General features: G+C 48.3%; 6 protein-coding genes across 6 annotated transcripts; 4 read left to right on the top strand and 2 right to left on the bottom strand.

Moving 5' to 3' along the window:
- Window positions 1–619: 619 nt before the first annotated feature.
- On the bottom strand, window positions 620–2,055 carry EURHEDRAFT_417222 (glycosyltransferase family 8 protein). The gene is made up of 4 exons (XM_040783144.1): window positions 1,979–2,055; window positions 1,838–1,921; window positions 1,347–1,782; window positions 620–1,285 (listed from the first exon to the last, which is right to left on the bottom strand). The coding sequence occupies exons 2-4, from the start codon at window positions 1,863–1,865 to the stop codon at window positions 814–816; spliced, it is 936 nt and encodes a 311-aa protein (XP_040634374.1). The 5' UTR covers window positions 1,866–1,921; window positions 1,979–2,055; the 3' UTR covers window positions 620–813.
- Window positions 2,056–2,482: 427 nt separating this feature from the next.
- EURHEDRAFT_381784 (sulfatase domain protein) lies at window positions 2,483–5,124 on the bottom strand (the record flags this gene model as incomplete). Its single annotated transcript, XM_040779456.1, has 2 exons — window positions 2,483–3,068; window positions 3,125–5,124. The coding sequence occupies 2 exons, from the start codon at window positions 5,122–5,124 to the stop codon at window positions 2,483–2,485; spliced, it is 2,586 nt and encodes an 861-aa protein (XP_040634373.1).
- A 429-nt stretch (window positions 5,125–5,553) lies between these two features.
- EURHEDRAFT_417220 (MFS general substrate transporter) lies at window positions 5,554–7,526 on the top strand. The gene is made up of 3 exons (XM_040783143.1): window positions 5,554–5,730; window positions 5,788–5,827; window positions 5,884–7,526. Exons 1-3 carry the CDS (start codon window positions 5,567–5,569, stop codon window positions 7,393–7,395), a joined length of 1,716 nt encoding a protein of 571 aa, XP_040634372.1. The 5' UTR covers window positions 5,554–5,566; the 3' UTR covers window positions 7,396–7,526.
- A 232-nt stretch (window positions 7,527–7,758) lies between these two features.
- EURHEDRAFT_526862 (M20 family metallo-hydrolase) lies at window positions 7,759–9,398 on the top strand. The gene is made up of 4 exons (XM_040787002.1): window positions 7,759–7,910; window positions 7,962–8,279; window positions 8,331–9,152; window positions 9,211–9,398. Exons 1-4 carry the CDS (start codon window positions 7,765–7,767, stop codon window positions 9,287–9,289), a joined length of 1,365 nt encoding a protein of 454 aa, XP_040634371.1. The 5' UTR covers window positions 7,759–7,764; the 3' UTR covers window positions 9,290–9,398.
- A 1,760-nt stretch (window positions 9,399–11,158) lies between these two features.
- Window positions 11,159–11,764, top strand: EURHEDRAFT_381781 (uncharacterized protein; the record flags this gene model as incomplete). Its single annotated transcript, XM_040779455.1, has 3 exons — window positions 11,159–11,188; window positions 11,264–11,330; window positions 11,418–11,764. 3 exons carry the CDS (start codon window positions 11,159–11,161, stop codon window positions 11,762–11,764), a joined length of 444 nt encoding a protein of 147 aa, XP_040634370.1.
- A 798-nt stretch (window positions 11,765–12,562) lies between these two features.
- Window positions 12,563–13,197, top strand: EURHEDRAFT_417217 (uncharacterized protein). The gene has a single exon (XM_040783142.1). It carries the CDS (start codon window positions 12,715–12,717, stop codon window positions 12,970–12,972), a length of 258 nt encoding a protein of 85 aa, XP_040634369.1. The 5' UTR covers window positions 12,563–12,714; the 3' UTR covers window positions 12,973–13,197.
- Window positions 13,198–13,271: the final 74 nt, after the last annotated feature.

The raw sequence follows: 13,271 nt of genomic DNA, 5'->3' as shown, positions 1-13,271 counted from the left end.
GTTTCGAGGACCTAATAGTTCTCATCCGTAGCATGCGGCAGGATTAGAATACTGCCGCTGTATGCTGGAAGTTATTGATTGCTAAAGCAACCAGGCGCTCCGCTTGCGGACCGACGTACTGCCCATTGGTGTAATATGATAATATCGAATAATTCCATAAGAAATGGACAAAGTGCGAACTGGATCTATCTTCCACATATCTGGACGTGGACCCGGTTATATAAATGATAATCGAACAGATGGTTCTGGAAGAGTAGAAAAAGAATACTCGCTAGAGGTATTTACAATGCAATTATGGAGTAATTGAGCCATTACAGTGGCATGGGTTTGGGATCTCTTGAGAGGCTGCAAGTCCGGATAACCAGGACTAAGATGGATTGCTGGTCTTTTCTTCCTGCTTGTTGAGACAACAGGCTTTCTTTTGTCAATAACATCGAGTGACAAAGTCGGATTCCGTGCTGATGTGGTTGCTTTGGAATCTATGGGCAGATCAAGGACGTTGGCATGAAGACATATACTACCATACTAACGGCTCTATATTGCACCGTTACTATTCCTTCATCTTTCACAATTCATAGGGCTTCAACATCACTACTTGGCGAGTATTGAACTTGATAGAACCATGTTTGAGATTTATATGCACCAAGCTAAGTGTATTGGCGGATTTTATGCAATGAATTTACCGTCAATTACAGTACCGCAAGGGCAGACACTGCTATGTAAGCCGTGTAGATATTAATATAACAGAGATATATAGATATGCAAATTCTGCGCAATGGATGGAGATAGCCAGGCAGATACACCCCAGTAACCTTAGCGATAATTAACCTGAAACCCATCCTTCACCCCCCTGCTCAATTCCTCCCTCACCCTCTCCGCATTCAAATCCTTCCACCACTCATGCGTCTCATCATTACTCTCCTTCTCAGCCTCATCCCACGGCTTTGGACTCAGAATACAATGCACATTCTTAACATTCTCGTCCCGCCAGATAGTATCATGCACGCCCTTCCACCGCAGCGTCTTGAGCGCATTGTAAATGTACGGCAGCGGAACCCATCGCCCGCGAAAGAGGTCAGAGAGAAGCGACTGATCGGCGAAGTCGTAGTTGGAGGTTGAGGCTTCGTCGAGCTGGCTGATGATTTTGTCGTAGATTGCTTGCGAGGGGTTAACGACTTGGAGACCACCATTGGGTTGTCCTATGCCGAAAATGCATGGGGCGCCGGTTGTTTGGGCTTCGTCAGGGGTGGAGTGTTGAGATGTGAAGGCGCAGTTGCTTGGGATCCTGGAGAGCATGTAAAAGTCAATTGCTGTTGCTGTTGTTGTTGGGTGGGGATAACGCGCACCAATCCTTCGGGTAATGAGGCTTCTTGAGCGGATTGCAAACACACGCATGACTCGCTGCAAACACCCGATTCCCAGTCACACCCATAGCCGGTGGATCCAGCTCAATATCCATCAACTCATCCATGTTCTGCAGAACCACCATATCACTATCCAATTGTACAACGCGCTCATACTCCACCAAGGAAAATGGCGTAAGCTTGCTCCAGCAATCGTAGAACCGCGGGTCATTTGTGTAGTCTTTATGCTGCGAAGGAGAAAGGTGCGAAACCCGCTTCTTCATTAAGCCTCGGGAATCGAGGGCTGCATGGCCGTCGGCAGGGAAGGAGTCCGTGTAGAGGACGAGGAGGGGATACTTGGAGTTGGTTTTGCGGAGTGAGTACTCGAGGGTTAGGAGGCCGGGGAGGTAGGCATTGTTTGTGATGAGGGTTGTCCACACTGAAGACACATCATTAGAGGTTCTATAGGCGTGTATCATCGATTTTGTTTATACCTTTCGTGGGGCCTGTGCTTTCTGCCATGGTGCTGAGGGACAGTCGGAGGAGGTACTCTGGTATGTACGGAGGTATATACTGGTCTTTTGCCTCGGGTTAGCAACACTGCAAAAAGACCTGGTAGTATGCGTACAACTCACCCCTTTTACACTCAGGATCGACCTTCAATTATTCGTACAGGCGCAAAGAGAAAGCCTTTACGAAATTTGGGGAATCGGGATCATTTTCGGAAAGCGTTAGTCAGCGACATGGGGGTATGTATAGTTAGCCGATAAGAGATCCAATGAGAAAATATGGAATGTTCTCGGCTTTTGATTAGCACGCCTTGCGGCCTTAAATAGCGCAATGCGACCATAACGTTCTTGGGAAAATGCTCCGTAATGCTGCGGTAATATTTATGTGTTGTAAAGATTCCAATATACTGTATACAAATTCCTGGGTTTTAATGGGCCCGTTTCCCTAAATAACACTTATGGCCGCTCCGGCTGAAGCAGCCGGCCCTCCACGAACCAGGGTGCGGCCAGTTTTAGTTTTTGGATAGATCAAATCCCAATAATGCTGCGCTAGGTTATAAGCGAAGAGAAGCGCTTGAAACCAAACTCGCTTCCGGGGTTCAGCCAGCTTTCGGGTGTAGGCCAGAGAATTCAAGGATTCTTCGGCGCAGTAGGATCATAACCCCAACGGCGATAATTGTCTTCAATCCACCACTTCGCAACATGAACCGCCTCACCCAACCAATCCGCCGCCTCAACGCCATACCTCCTCTTAACAACATTGACAAGCGACAGAATCCCATAATCCTTAATAGCCCGCATTTCTAACGGATCATCCTCGAGATTCGTAAACCGCCACTTCGCATTCGGGGTAAGAGGCACCACAACGCGGTACTGCTTTGTCATGGAGCGCACGGCAATCCATTGTCCTCCGGTGTTGAGGGTGGTGATGTGCCATTCTTGCGTGTGCTTGTGTTCTGGAATGAGGTGGCGGATGAGCGACTGGCCTTGGTACATGGGGAGGAGATCTCTGGTGATTTGTTGCGAGGCTGGGTTGAGGGACGGAGTTTGGAGGAGGAGGTCGAGGATTGTTGGGAGGATTTGGGTGGATTGAATCGGGAGATCAATTTCGACTTGTGGGAGTTTGGGGTGGGAGAAGACTAGGGGGACGTGCTCGTTTTGGACGTGTGGGCTGTCGTGAGGTGTGACGCCGCCGTCGTTGGGGAGAGAAACACCGCTGAATGATCATTATTATTTTTGTACAAGGATGGGGAAAATGTGGATAGAACTTACTGGTCACCAACCATGATGAAAAGAGTATCATCGGCAACACCAGCTTCCTGGAGAATATTCAGAATGTCGGCCAACCATTCATCCTGGTAGACCAGGTTGTTCAGGTATCGGTTAAAGTAATCATTCTGCGTCTGACCCTTATCAGCCACCAGATCTTCGTACTGGTAACCCGGAAGATCCCAAGGACGGTGCACAGCGCCCGTCAGATGACCGAGAAAGAGGCGCTTATGGTTTCTCTCGGCATCAGCAACCACGTCGCGGAGATAATTCTTTAGTACTTTATCCATGTAGCCACGTTCGGGGACCAACTGCGACTCGTCGGGGGCATATTCGCCGCCAACCTGATCAATTGTCTCCTTGTTCATTTGATCCTGGAATCCCAGAATGGGCACTAGTTGGCTCATGTAGTCGTATTCCGCGCTCACGGACTGCATCCACATGGTATGCCACGGCCAAGAGGTCCAATCATCAGTTTCGCTCGTGATGTTGGGTTGGCGGTTCATTGCGTCCAAGATCTGTGGCAGGCACGGTTGGTAAATGTCGTACAACCACTCACGGTTCATGTCGACGGCCAGTGGGCTTAGACCGCAGTGCGATCCCGTAATACTCTTGAGTGTAAAAGTACCGCTGGTGTAGGCGTTTTTGGCGCTGAGGCCACCGCGGGGCTTGGGACGGTCTTGATCACTTTTACCGAATCCATTGTCGAATCCAGTAAAACTCTCGGCATTGGGCGTGAGATGGGCCAATCGATCCTCAACTTCTTTGGGGATCTGACCGCCGTAAGTCTCCTTGACGCGCTGTATCATGTAGGAGTCAGCGTGGGGAGGGAACATGTCCTGTCGGTTACTCTCCAGCTTCATGAGGATAATGTGCTTGATATTGACTTCTCCACTGCTAAGTGCTTCGCGCAGCGGCTCTAGGATGTCGTTCTGAAGGTTCGGTATGTGTAGCGGATCCTTGGCCGGGTTGTAATGGATCGGCACGTAGTTCCTGGGAGCCTGTTCATTGCGCTTGTTCAAAGGAAGGGAGTACCAATCCTTGAAGCCGGGCAGCGGCTCACCAGTGGGTAACCAATCGAGGACTGGAGGAGTGTCCAGCGCGGTGTGGTCTTCCAGCCAACTGTAATCGCCCGGCAGGTATTCGATGCCCTCAAAAACTGGATGCGCGCGGGCTGAGAAGGGCACGGCAGGGAGGGTACGCGAGAGAATGCGATATCCCCAATCACGGGGTCGAACGCAACTGAGTAAAATGACAATCAGGCTGACCGAAATGACGACGGAATACTTCAGCCAGGACACAGAAGGGTGGCCGCCGGGGTTTTTGCGAAGCCGGGGCGGCTCCATGGGTAATCCGAACTCATTGTCACTCTTATCATCCTCTTGGTCATCGAAAGCAATCTGCTCGTAGACTTCTGGATCTGGGAGAGGTTGTTGCTTTTTCTTCCGGAAGACGCAACGCAGCAGGGCCGATACGGATAAAGACCAAACCTTGGCGAACCCCCCGGTAACCTCATATACATGTGGAGTGGCGAAATACGAGCCGACCAAGATGACAATCTCGAAGAAGATGGCACCAAAGATGCCTAGCACCAGGGCTTTGGCGTCTACCATGTCTCCGAAAAAACCAATCGCCGGACCCCAGTGGAAGTCGCGGCCCATAACGGCGTAGAAAGAGATGGTCGCCGCGGCCAGGAGCGAGACGTATAGACCAAGAAAAAGGATGGCTACGCCGCCCATGATCGAGAGCGACCACCGTTGGAACGACCAGGCGAAAGCGCGTGCGACAAGGAGAAATATAACATCTTGCAGGAAAAAGGTCGAGCCCCAAATGAGGAAACGATTCGGGGTCAGATAGTAGGAATGGGTGTAGATATTGAGGATTTTGGAGGCGACAACGGAGACGAAGACGACGGAAAAGAGATATTTGCGAGTGCTATCCCAGCCTGTGTGCTCCCACAGGGTCTGGCCAGCGGCCTTGATAAGTGACAGAAACCCCTTCATCTTGATGATGTTGGGAGCATGGAGGACACGCGACACCCTGCCGCTTTTGAAGGATTCGGGAACCACCAGGGGCGCCGAGAAAAAAAGAATGCGACGACATGACTGTGACGCTCCACTAATCCCCCGCAGTTATTGGTATATGGAAGGGATCATCTCCGAAAATGTCACATTAACGGAACAAGAACAAGCCAACGTTAACTGTTAGAGACTCGCCAGCACCAGATCCAGCTTCTCCAGATCCGGCTTCATCAGCCCTTAACAGCGGGGGTTTAAATCATGCATAACCTGCTGCAAGTTTTAGTTTCTTCCGATAGTGATTGAAACGGGGGAGCTTCGGGGCAGAGGAGAAACATTCTGCCGATATAGGTCACGTGTTATGTCTCGCATTTACCCCTAGTTAGATCAATTGGGCGCCAACTACGTTGCAATCTTCAATCCAGAAATGGCAGTCAATGGAATATCGAGTTATGTACCAGAAATCCAAGCAAACAACGAGGCGGCACCCTTGATCCATGATGAGTCGGAGATCCCTGCCAGCCAGGGTGAGCCTCATCAGGCACCGAAGAGCAGTTGGGAGCTGTTTATATTGACTCTCACTATGGGAGGGTAAGATTTGAAAGGTTGCATTATTTTGTTTCCACATAATCGTTAACCGGTAACCAGTCTTCAAGTAGTCTGGTCTATCCAGCATTCTAGTGGATCCGTGGGTCACTTTAGTCAAGCCGTCATGGATCATCTCTAACCGCAAAATGAAAAAAGCCATATCTCCTCTCTCTGGGAATGAGCAAGGCATTGCTTGCGTTTGTCTGGGTTGCTGGACCTCTTACCGGGACGCTCGTACAGCCCTACATTGGTATCCGCAGTGATAACTGCCGCAGCCGCTGGGGTAAAAGAAAGCCTTTTATGATTTTTGGCGGGACTGTGACCGTGATAAGCCTCTTGGCGCTGGCGTGGATTCGAGAAATAGTTGGGATTTTGCTCTGGATATTTGGCGTCGATGCTCAATCTGACAAGGTGCAAGTAGCTGCGATCGCCGCTGCGATGATCTTGATGTATTGTCTTGACTTTGCGATTAACACAAGTGAGTATCCTCACTTGCTGATCCTAGCCTGTTTGAAAGTGAATCTGACTGCAGCAGTCCAGGCGGCAACTCGTGCTTTGATTGTCGACATTGCCCCTTCTTATCAGCAAAAAACGGCAAATGCCTGGGCAAGTCGTGTTAGCGGAGCAGGAAATATACTGGGCTGCATCCTTGGTTTCATGGATCTACCAAAAATTCTCCCTACTCTGGGGAACACGCAGTTTCAAGTGCTGTGCGTACTGACAAGCTTCTCGCTATTAGCTACGCTACTGATAACTTGCATCTACACGCAAGAGCAAGTCCACCACGAGGAATCACCGGCAGCCAATAATTTAACCGCCATGTCGCTCGCCCGGTTGATTCATCAGTCTGTCAATCAACTTTCATCGCAGACACGGAGAGTTTTTGCAATTCAGTTTGCGTCCTGGTTTGGATGGTTCTTGTTCCTATTCTACGCGACGACCTATATAGGCCAATTGTACGTTAACCCGGTCTTGGATGAACATCGCCATCTATCCGATGACGAGATCGATAAAAAGTGGGCGGATGCCACACGGATTGGTACATTTGCGCTCTTCATAAATGCGATTGTCTCATTCGCAGCGAGCATCATCCTTCCCCTTCTGATTCCTCCTGGCAAGGAGGTCGGAGGAGGCACTGATTCGGGTTCCGGGCCGTCATGGCGGATACCAATGTTCAGCGCACGTATTCGGACTGGTCTAACACTCCGACGCCTCTGGCTGCTATCACACATCCTCTTCGCGGCTTGCATGCTCAGCACATTCTTCATATCCACCACCGCAGCCGCATCAGTAATGACAGGAATAATCGGCATCCCATGGGCAATCACATCGTGGGCACCCTGGGCATTCATTGCGGGAGAAATAGGGCAGCACGATACCGGCCAAAGTGTCTCCCAGTCGTCCCGTCACGATGAAGAGTCAACTGAAGGTGGCGATGCCGGCATAGCAGGACAAGCTGGTATTGTTCTTGGTCTACATAATGTGTTTATTTCGCTTCCGCAGGTTGTTTCCAGTCTTTTTAGTAGTATTGTGTTTAAGATGTTGCAGAAACCCAGGGGAGAGCCTTGGGATGAGAGCGTGGCGTGGGTTATGCGATTTGGGGGATGTGTGGCGCTGGTAGCGGGGTATTTGACCGTCGCGCTGAGGGAGCAGCAGATGAAGGCGTAGTATTCTAATAGCCTTGCATGTGATAGATTTGGAATGATAGAATACTGTTAGAGTAGATTTTCTTATGTTGTTGGAAGGCGGGAGGTTTCCATACTTTCACTTGCCGAATCGGTCATAATGTCATCGGAGGGCGCCTTCAAACTCCTTTACAGGAAACGGCCCAATCCAACACTTTTCCTCCAGTAAATAAGCATAAAATTGTTCTATTTTATCCAAATACAGTAGAGACAAGTGGAGTTTTTGAGCATCCTCCATCCGTCTCCACTAGCATCTGTTGCTAGAAGGCGCGTTCATTCCGATCTCATATATATCACGAAAACCCATAGCTACACGATTGCATCTACAATATCTAAGAACACATCAATCAACATGCGACTCCCTACAAGCATAACGCGATCTATCCGACAACTATCCACTTTTAGATCCCCAGCATCCGGCCTCAGAATTAACCCTGACCGACTATCAGAGACAATACACGAAACATGTAAATGGGGCGCTGCGCATCCATACTGGAAGCATGTCAACCCCCAATTGTTCATACTATTCCCAATCTAACCCAGCAATAGAAACCCCCGCGAGACAGGAATGGCTCGTCTCTGTCTAACAGACGACGACGCACGCGTTCGAACGTGGTTCGCGACAGAAGTCCAAAAACTCGGCTGCTCACTGTCTACAGACCAGATGGGAAACATGTTCGCACGACAACCCGGGAGTCTAAAATCATCAGCCCCAATGATTGCCATGGGAAGCCATCTGGATACACAGCCGAGGGGTGGTCGGTATGATGGGATTTTGGGTGTTGTTGCGGCGGTTGAGGTGTTAAGGACCATGAAGGAGAGTGGATTTAGGACGCACTATGATGTTGGGATTGTTAATTGGACAAAGTAAGATACCTTTTTTGCGAGGGGTATGTGTATTGGGCTGACATTGAACAGCGAGGAAGGTGCTCGGTTTCCGAAGTCTATGTGTTCGTCCGGTGTGTGGGCTGGTGCTATTCCGATTCACAAAGCTTGGGACTTGCGCGATATTCATGATTCGAACGTGACTTTAAAGTCTGAACTAGAAAGACACGGATACCTAGGATCTATCCCCTGCGATGCGAAGTCTGGATTCCAGCTCGGAGCGCATTTCGAACTACACATTGAACAAGGCCCCATCCTCCAGAACACAGGACGGTCGATTGGTATCGTTCAGGGTGCCCAGGGGTATAGGTGGCTTACTTTTACCATCCAAGGACGAGACGCTCATACGGGGACAACGCCTTTGAATGCCCGGAAGGATCCATTGCTCGCAGCGTCCCGGATGATTGCTGTGTCGAACGACATCGCTAAACGCCACAATGCACTGGCGTCAACTGGAGTATTTAAGATTCCGTCCAACGCCTCTACAAATACTGTCGCTTCGGAGGTGACTTTCACGCTTGATATCCGGCATATGCAGGATGAGGTTGTGCATGCAGTTCAAGATGAATGTCTCAAGTCATTCGCGGAGATCGCCTCACAGGACGGCCAAGGCGTAACCTTTGACTGGACACTGGACACAGATTCCCCCGCAGTTCAGTTCGATCAGGGCTGCTTGCAGTCCATTCAAACTGCTGCTGAGAATCTTGTTGGTCCGGGAAAGTGGATGGATATGACGAGTGGAGCGGGCCATGATAGTGTTTATACGAGTAAGCACTGTCCTACGGCTATGATTTTCGTACCGTGTCGGGATGGGGTCAGTCATAATCCGGAGGAGTATTGTAGTCCGGAGGATTGGTGAGTTTTTGTTCCTTATGGGAGTTCTTTTTATAATAGTGGCTAACGTGATATACAGTGCTCTGGGTACGCAGGCTTTGCTAGAATCGGTGGTTCATTATGATCAGACAAAGAAGGATGCTGAGGGTGGTGCGTAAAAGATTTACGACAATGGTTTCGTCGGATAAATAAAACTAGCTATACAGGCCTTATGGTATAGTAACAGAGAACATAATTGTAAATGGAAGGACAATGACTCCAAGCAGCTGCCATACAGCAGACCTTCACCAGGCCTGACCCCCCTGGTATCAATAAACACAAACTAGCTACTAGGATTATGAGTATTTGCGACATCATGGTCAGCAGAAAATTTTGTCTTGCCACATGTTCTTTGTTTTCACCTCTTCCCACAAACCAAGAATGAAGTCCTTGGTGAGGGTACATTTGCGATATGACTGGGAGAAGGGGTGACTTTGGGGGTCCACATCAATATAAATAAACAGCATTAGTTCAGCTTCTTCTATTCAATCAAAAGTGCAATACTCCTCGGAGGTCTGTATAGGGTACGGACAACCTTGGTTTCATACTCGGCTCATAGAGGGGCCAGGGACTTCCAACAAAACTTCTTAATCAAACCAAACAGGAACCGCGGAAATGGTGTAATATAGGCGAGCTTGGTCGTTATGTCCACAGTATCATCTGTTTGCTTTCATTAGGTCTCTGGAATACCCGTATAATCTAGACCTCTCCTGGTCGTATCTCGATGAAGTTATAACTTCTTTCCGTCTTTCGGACCAGCTGAAAAGTTTGCCCACATGTCAGTCTCATCTGACGCAAGAGAGATGGTGTTATTGATGGGACGGGTTCTTAGTCATAAATAGCAGTAGTAGCATCACATAGACCTTTACTGGGAAATGTTTGCTCCATTCCATTCTAATGCAAAAGATCCCATACAGAGATACGGTCGTCATTGGGTGCTAATCCTCCATAATCTTAACTTGACATATTCTTGACTTTAGGGTTCGCGACTACGATTTTATAGACAACTATTTATTTAAGGTACTCAAGGTGTGTTAGGGTTTGCCAACACCTGCTTACCAACGAAACTTACAATTGAGCTTCCGGGACACTGAAAATAATTTAATGTATTTTTCTACTTAGTGATTAGCTTCTGATCGAATTGTACAAGACATCCCTCATGTGTGACTTGCTCTCTATGACGTCTGGACACCGATACATATATATCTGCTTCCCTTGAAATAACAAATTGAGTATAGCCAGATTATGAAGATGTCCAAGCAAAGGCAAAAGGTAGAGATAAAGTCTTGTGGCTTATGCAGCCATGGGTTCGGATTGAATAGCATAGATCGCACCATCGATTCAACACGGATATTTGCCGAATGCAATGAATGGGCGATAAGCTACGAAAAGACCCAAGTCCAAATCCAAGCGTAAATCGAAATCCAAATCTAAGTGCTATTAATTTCTGCTTGCTACGATAACTTAATGACATTTTATTCACCGTGTCGAGTATTGTATATCTCATTTGCCACTAGAGATAGTTGATACTAGCAGCCTTCCCTGCGCATGGAGAATAACGAACAGAGGCAACGTACAGACACCAATGCTAATATCATGTTTATTCAATCAATCCTGAAATATAGGGCTGGGGACTAAGAACATGTTATGTCCTTGGTTACTCCATGGCCATTATCCACGAGCTGTACAATTTTACTTTGCAGTGAAAGTAGGGCTGCTCGTTATCAATCACGCATCTTGTTCAGTGGCATATAACATTTCAAAAAAACCACTCAGCACTAAAGTTATGGTCAATCCATTGAATTAACTGAAGTTTCCAATTGTTGCCAAGTCAGCACGTATTGTTTCATAGCGATAGAATTCACTCAGCAGGTCCGTATATATCAACAGAAGATGAGACTCCCTTCTCCTTGTTTTCTTCAGCTCTCATTCACATAATATTTCGACTATCTCTTTATTGACAGCATGCATCTATCATAATTACCAAGATGCGCTGGACTACCGAAAACGAGAACATCGTACGTCCTTTCCCTCCTTACCGTTTCGAAACAAAGTAAGCCGCCCTAACTAACCATCACCACTCTTCTCCACAGCTCTGGCGTACCATCTTCCACACACAGGACCTAGCCCTCGAACTAGAAAAAGTCTCTCAAGCCTGGCGTGAGCTTCCCTCTCCCATCTATTTCCTCTCCATTCTCTTGTCTTTCCTCACCGAACGCAGTCACTAACACATACCATCCCCAACAGTTGGCAACGACAAACCAACCCCCAAAATCATTGAAGAAAGACTTAACAAATGCCGCCAAACAGGAAACAACAAAGCCATCTTCAGCATGGGTCCCAAGAACGCGATCGCACCCGCAACCACACTCGTACGCGCGACTGTTACTCTTACTGTTGCCCCTCGCAAATTGCTCACAAGCAAGAAGGCTGCTGCTGCTGCGATATGTGGGAATTTTGGGACGAATGGAGCTCTTGCGCCTGCTTCTGCACCAGCATTGACTACAATGGGAATGGGAACGGGGCAGGAGCGAACATTGGACGCGGACGTGGAAGGCCTAGGAAGACAGCCACACCTGCACTTGTCGATGTAGATACGTTGAAGAACGAGCTTGCACCTAAGCACGATGAGCCTACGTTCAAGAGAATCGAAACAGAAGAGTCATCGTCGGGAACAACGATTGAGGTCCAGATCCCCGTTTCACCAGACTCTGCGCTTCCGGTCCGATTCTGACAAGGCGAACTTTGGTACTGGTTTAGGTTGGAAACTCTAGAGAAAGTCTACGTCATTTCAAAGGTCGAAGGACCTACTGCTACTGCTACTACTCAAGAGAAAGAAAAGAAACGGAGTATCCCGAGAAGAGGCGCCAAAAAGATCATGGCTGAGAACACGGAGGCGTATGCTCGTTGTGGTGAGGTGGTTGATTGCAAGGGAACATGCTGTGGTGAGCCACGTTGTGCATACTGCTTTGGAGAGTGGGAGGATAGTTCTCAATCTTCGTTTTCTTGATTTTTTGAGGACTTCACAACTCGTCTATTACATGCCTGGCCGGATCGGGTGTCGCGTTCACTGACATTTATTCGCTCCAGATATCATCTACTCGTTTTTATTCATGACATTTAACACCTACTACACACTATAAATAACCAAGGGTTTTTATAATAGAACATTCGTAGATCTAAACTCAGCACAGACGTAACAAGGCACATGCAAAGCCCACTACTGGCTACGAAACGAAACCGCAAGGTGATCTTACAGACAATCTCGTATGACAGCCAATCCAATCTTGTCAATTATTGTCAGTCACATACAGTCATCTGCATCTGACAGTGCTCAGCCTCAGCCTCATTCATCATCTTCGTATCTCCGCCTCATCCACTCGACATAAAAGCTCGACTGCACCCAACAAATACCCCAGCATCCAACCCAAACCAAAGAGTTTAACCACTCTCTTCTAAGACGGGGACTCCAACAAATCTATAAACAACACATTATACTTCCCGCTACCTCTTCACATTTACCAGGGAGAAAAGGCAAAACAACATGTGTTTCGGCACCAGCAAACGCGAACGAGCCCGCCTCGGAAAACAACCGCAGGCCCAAACACAAAGCAATAATCAATACTACTACAGACCGAGCCCGTACTATAAGCGGAGCAACGGTCACTCGCGATGGAATGGTTATAGCCATGGACGTGCAGGAGGTTGGGGTGGAGGGGGGAACGGTGGAGATGGGGGAGGAGGAGGAGGAGGAGGTGGTGGTGGTGGTTGTGACGGAGGAGGTGGAGGGGGTGGATGCTAAGGGTGATGGTTATGAGGTTGCTATATACTGATACTGGAAGGCGTGGTGGTTATAGAGAGATTGATACAAGAACGCGTGGTAATTTTATTTCTGTAGCAAATACACTCACATAAGCAAGCATGAAGCATTTAAACCCTTGATCTAAAGTTAGATTGAAAGGCATCATAGAAGATAGTACCTGTGTAGGATGCACAGACAGAGCCTTAAGCTTATCGTGGAGACCCAACTTACGGCTCGCGGGCCCCAGTACTTTCAAGATATGGGCCTGCCACAGGCATGACGTACTCGTGGGAGCCGCA

The sequence above is a fragment of the Aspergillus ruber genome (assembly GCF_000600275.1).
Source record: "Aspergillus ruber CBS 135680 unplaced genomic scaffold scaffold00045, whole genome shotgun sequence".
Taxonomy (NCBI): Eukaryota; Fungi; Ascomycota; class Eurotiomycetes; order Eurotiales; family Aspergillaceae; genus Aspergillus; species Aspergillus ruber.
Note: the sequence above shows the minus strand (reverse complement) of the source record. Positions and strands in the feature narration are given on the sequence as shown.

Excerpts from the sequence above, each read along its gene's own strand:
- EURHEDRAFT_417222 (XM_040783144.1), bottom strand. The coding sequence starts at position 1,865 with ATGGCAGAAAGCACAGGCCCCACGAAAG. Across the intron at positions 1,783-1,837 it reads AAGCACAGGCCCCACGAAAG|TGTGGACAACCCTCATCACA; the intron begins GTATAAACAAAA and ends ATGTGTCTTCAG. Across the intron at positions 1,286-1,346 it reads CCTCATTACCCGAAGGATTG|GATCCCAAGCAACTGCGCCT; the intron begins GTGCGCGTTATC and ends CATGCTCTCCAG.
- EURHEDRAFT_417220 (XM_040783143.1), top strand. The coding sequence starts at position 5,567 with ATGGCAGTCAATGGAATATCGAGTTATGTACCAGAAATCCAAGCAAAC. Across the intron at positions 5,731-5,787 it reads TTGACTCTCACTATGGGAGG|TCTTCAAGTAGTCTGGTCTA; the intron begins GTAAGATTTGAA and ends ACCGGTAACCAG. Across the intron at positions 5,828-5,883 it reads TCCAGCATTCTAGTGGATCC|CCATATCTCCTCTCTCTGGG; the intron begins GTGGGTCACTTT and ends AAATGAAAAAAG.
- EURHEDRAFT_526862 (XM_040787002.1), top strand. The coding sequence starts at position 7,765 with ATGCGACTCCCTACAAGCATAACGCGATCTATCCGACAACTATCCACT. Across the intron at positions 7,911-7,961 it reads GCTGCGCATCCATACTGGAA|AAACCCCCGCGAGACAGGAA; the intron begins GCATGTCAACCC and ends ACCCAGCAATAG. Across the intron at positions 8,280-8,330 it reads GGGATTGTTAATTGGACAAA|CGAGGAAGGTGCTCGGTTTC; the intron begins GTAAGATACCTT and ends GACATTGAACAG.
- EURHEDRAFT_417217 (XM_040783142.1), top strand. The coding sequence starts at position 12,715 with ATGTGTTTCGGCACCAGCAAACGCGAACGAGCCCGCCTCGGAAAACAA.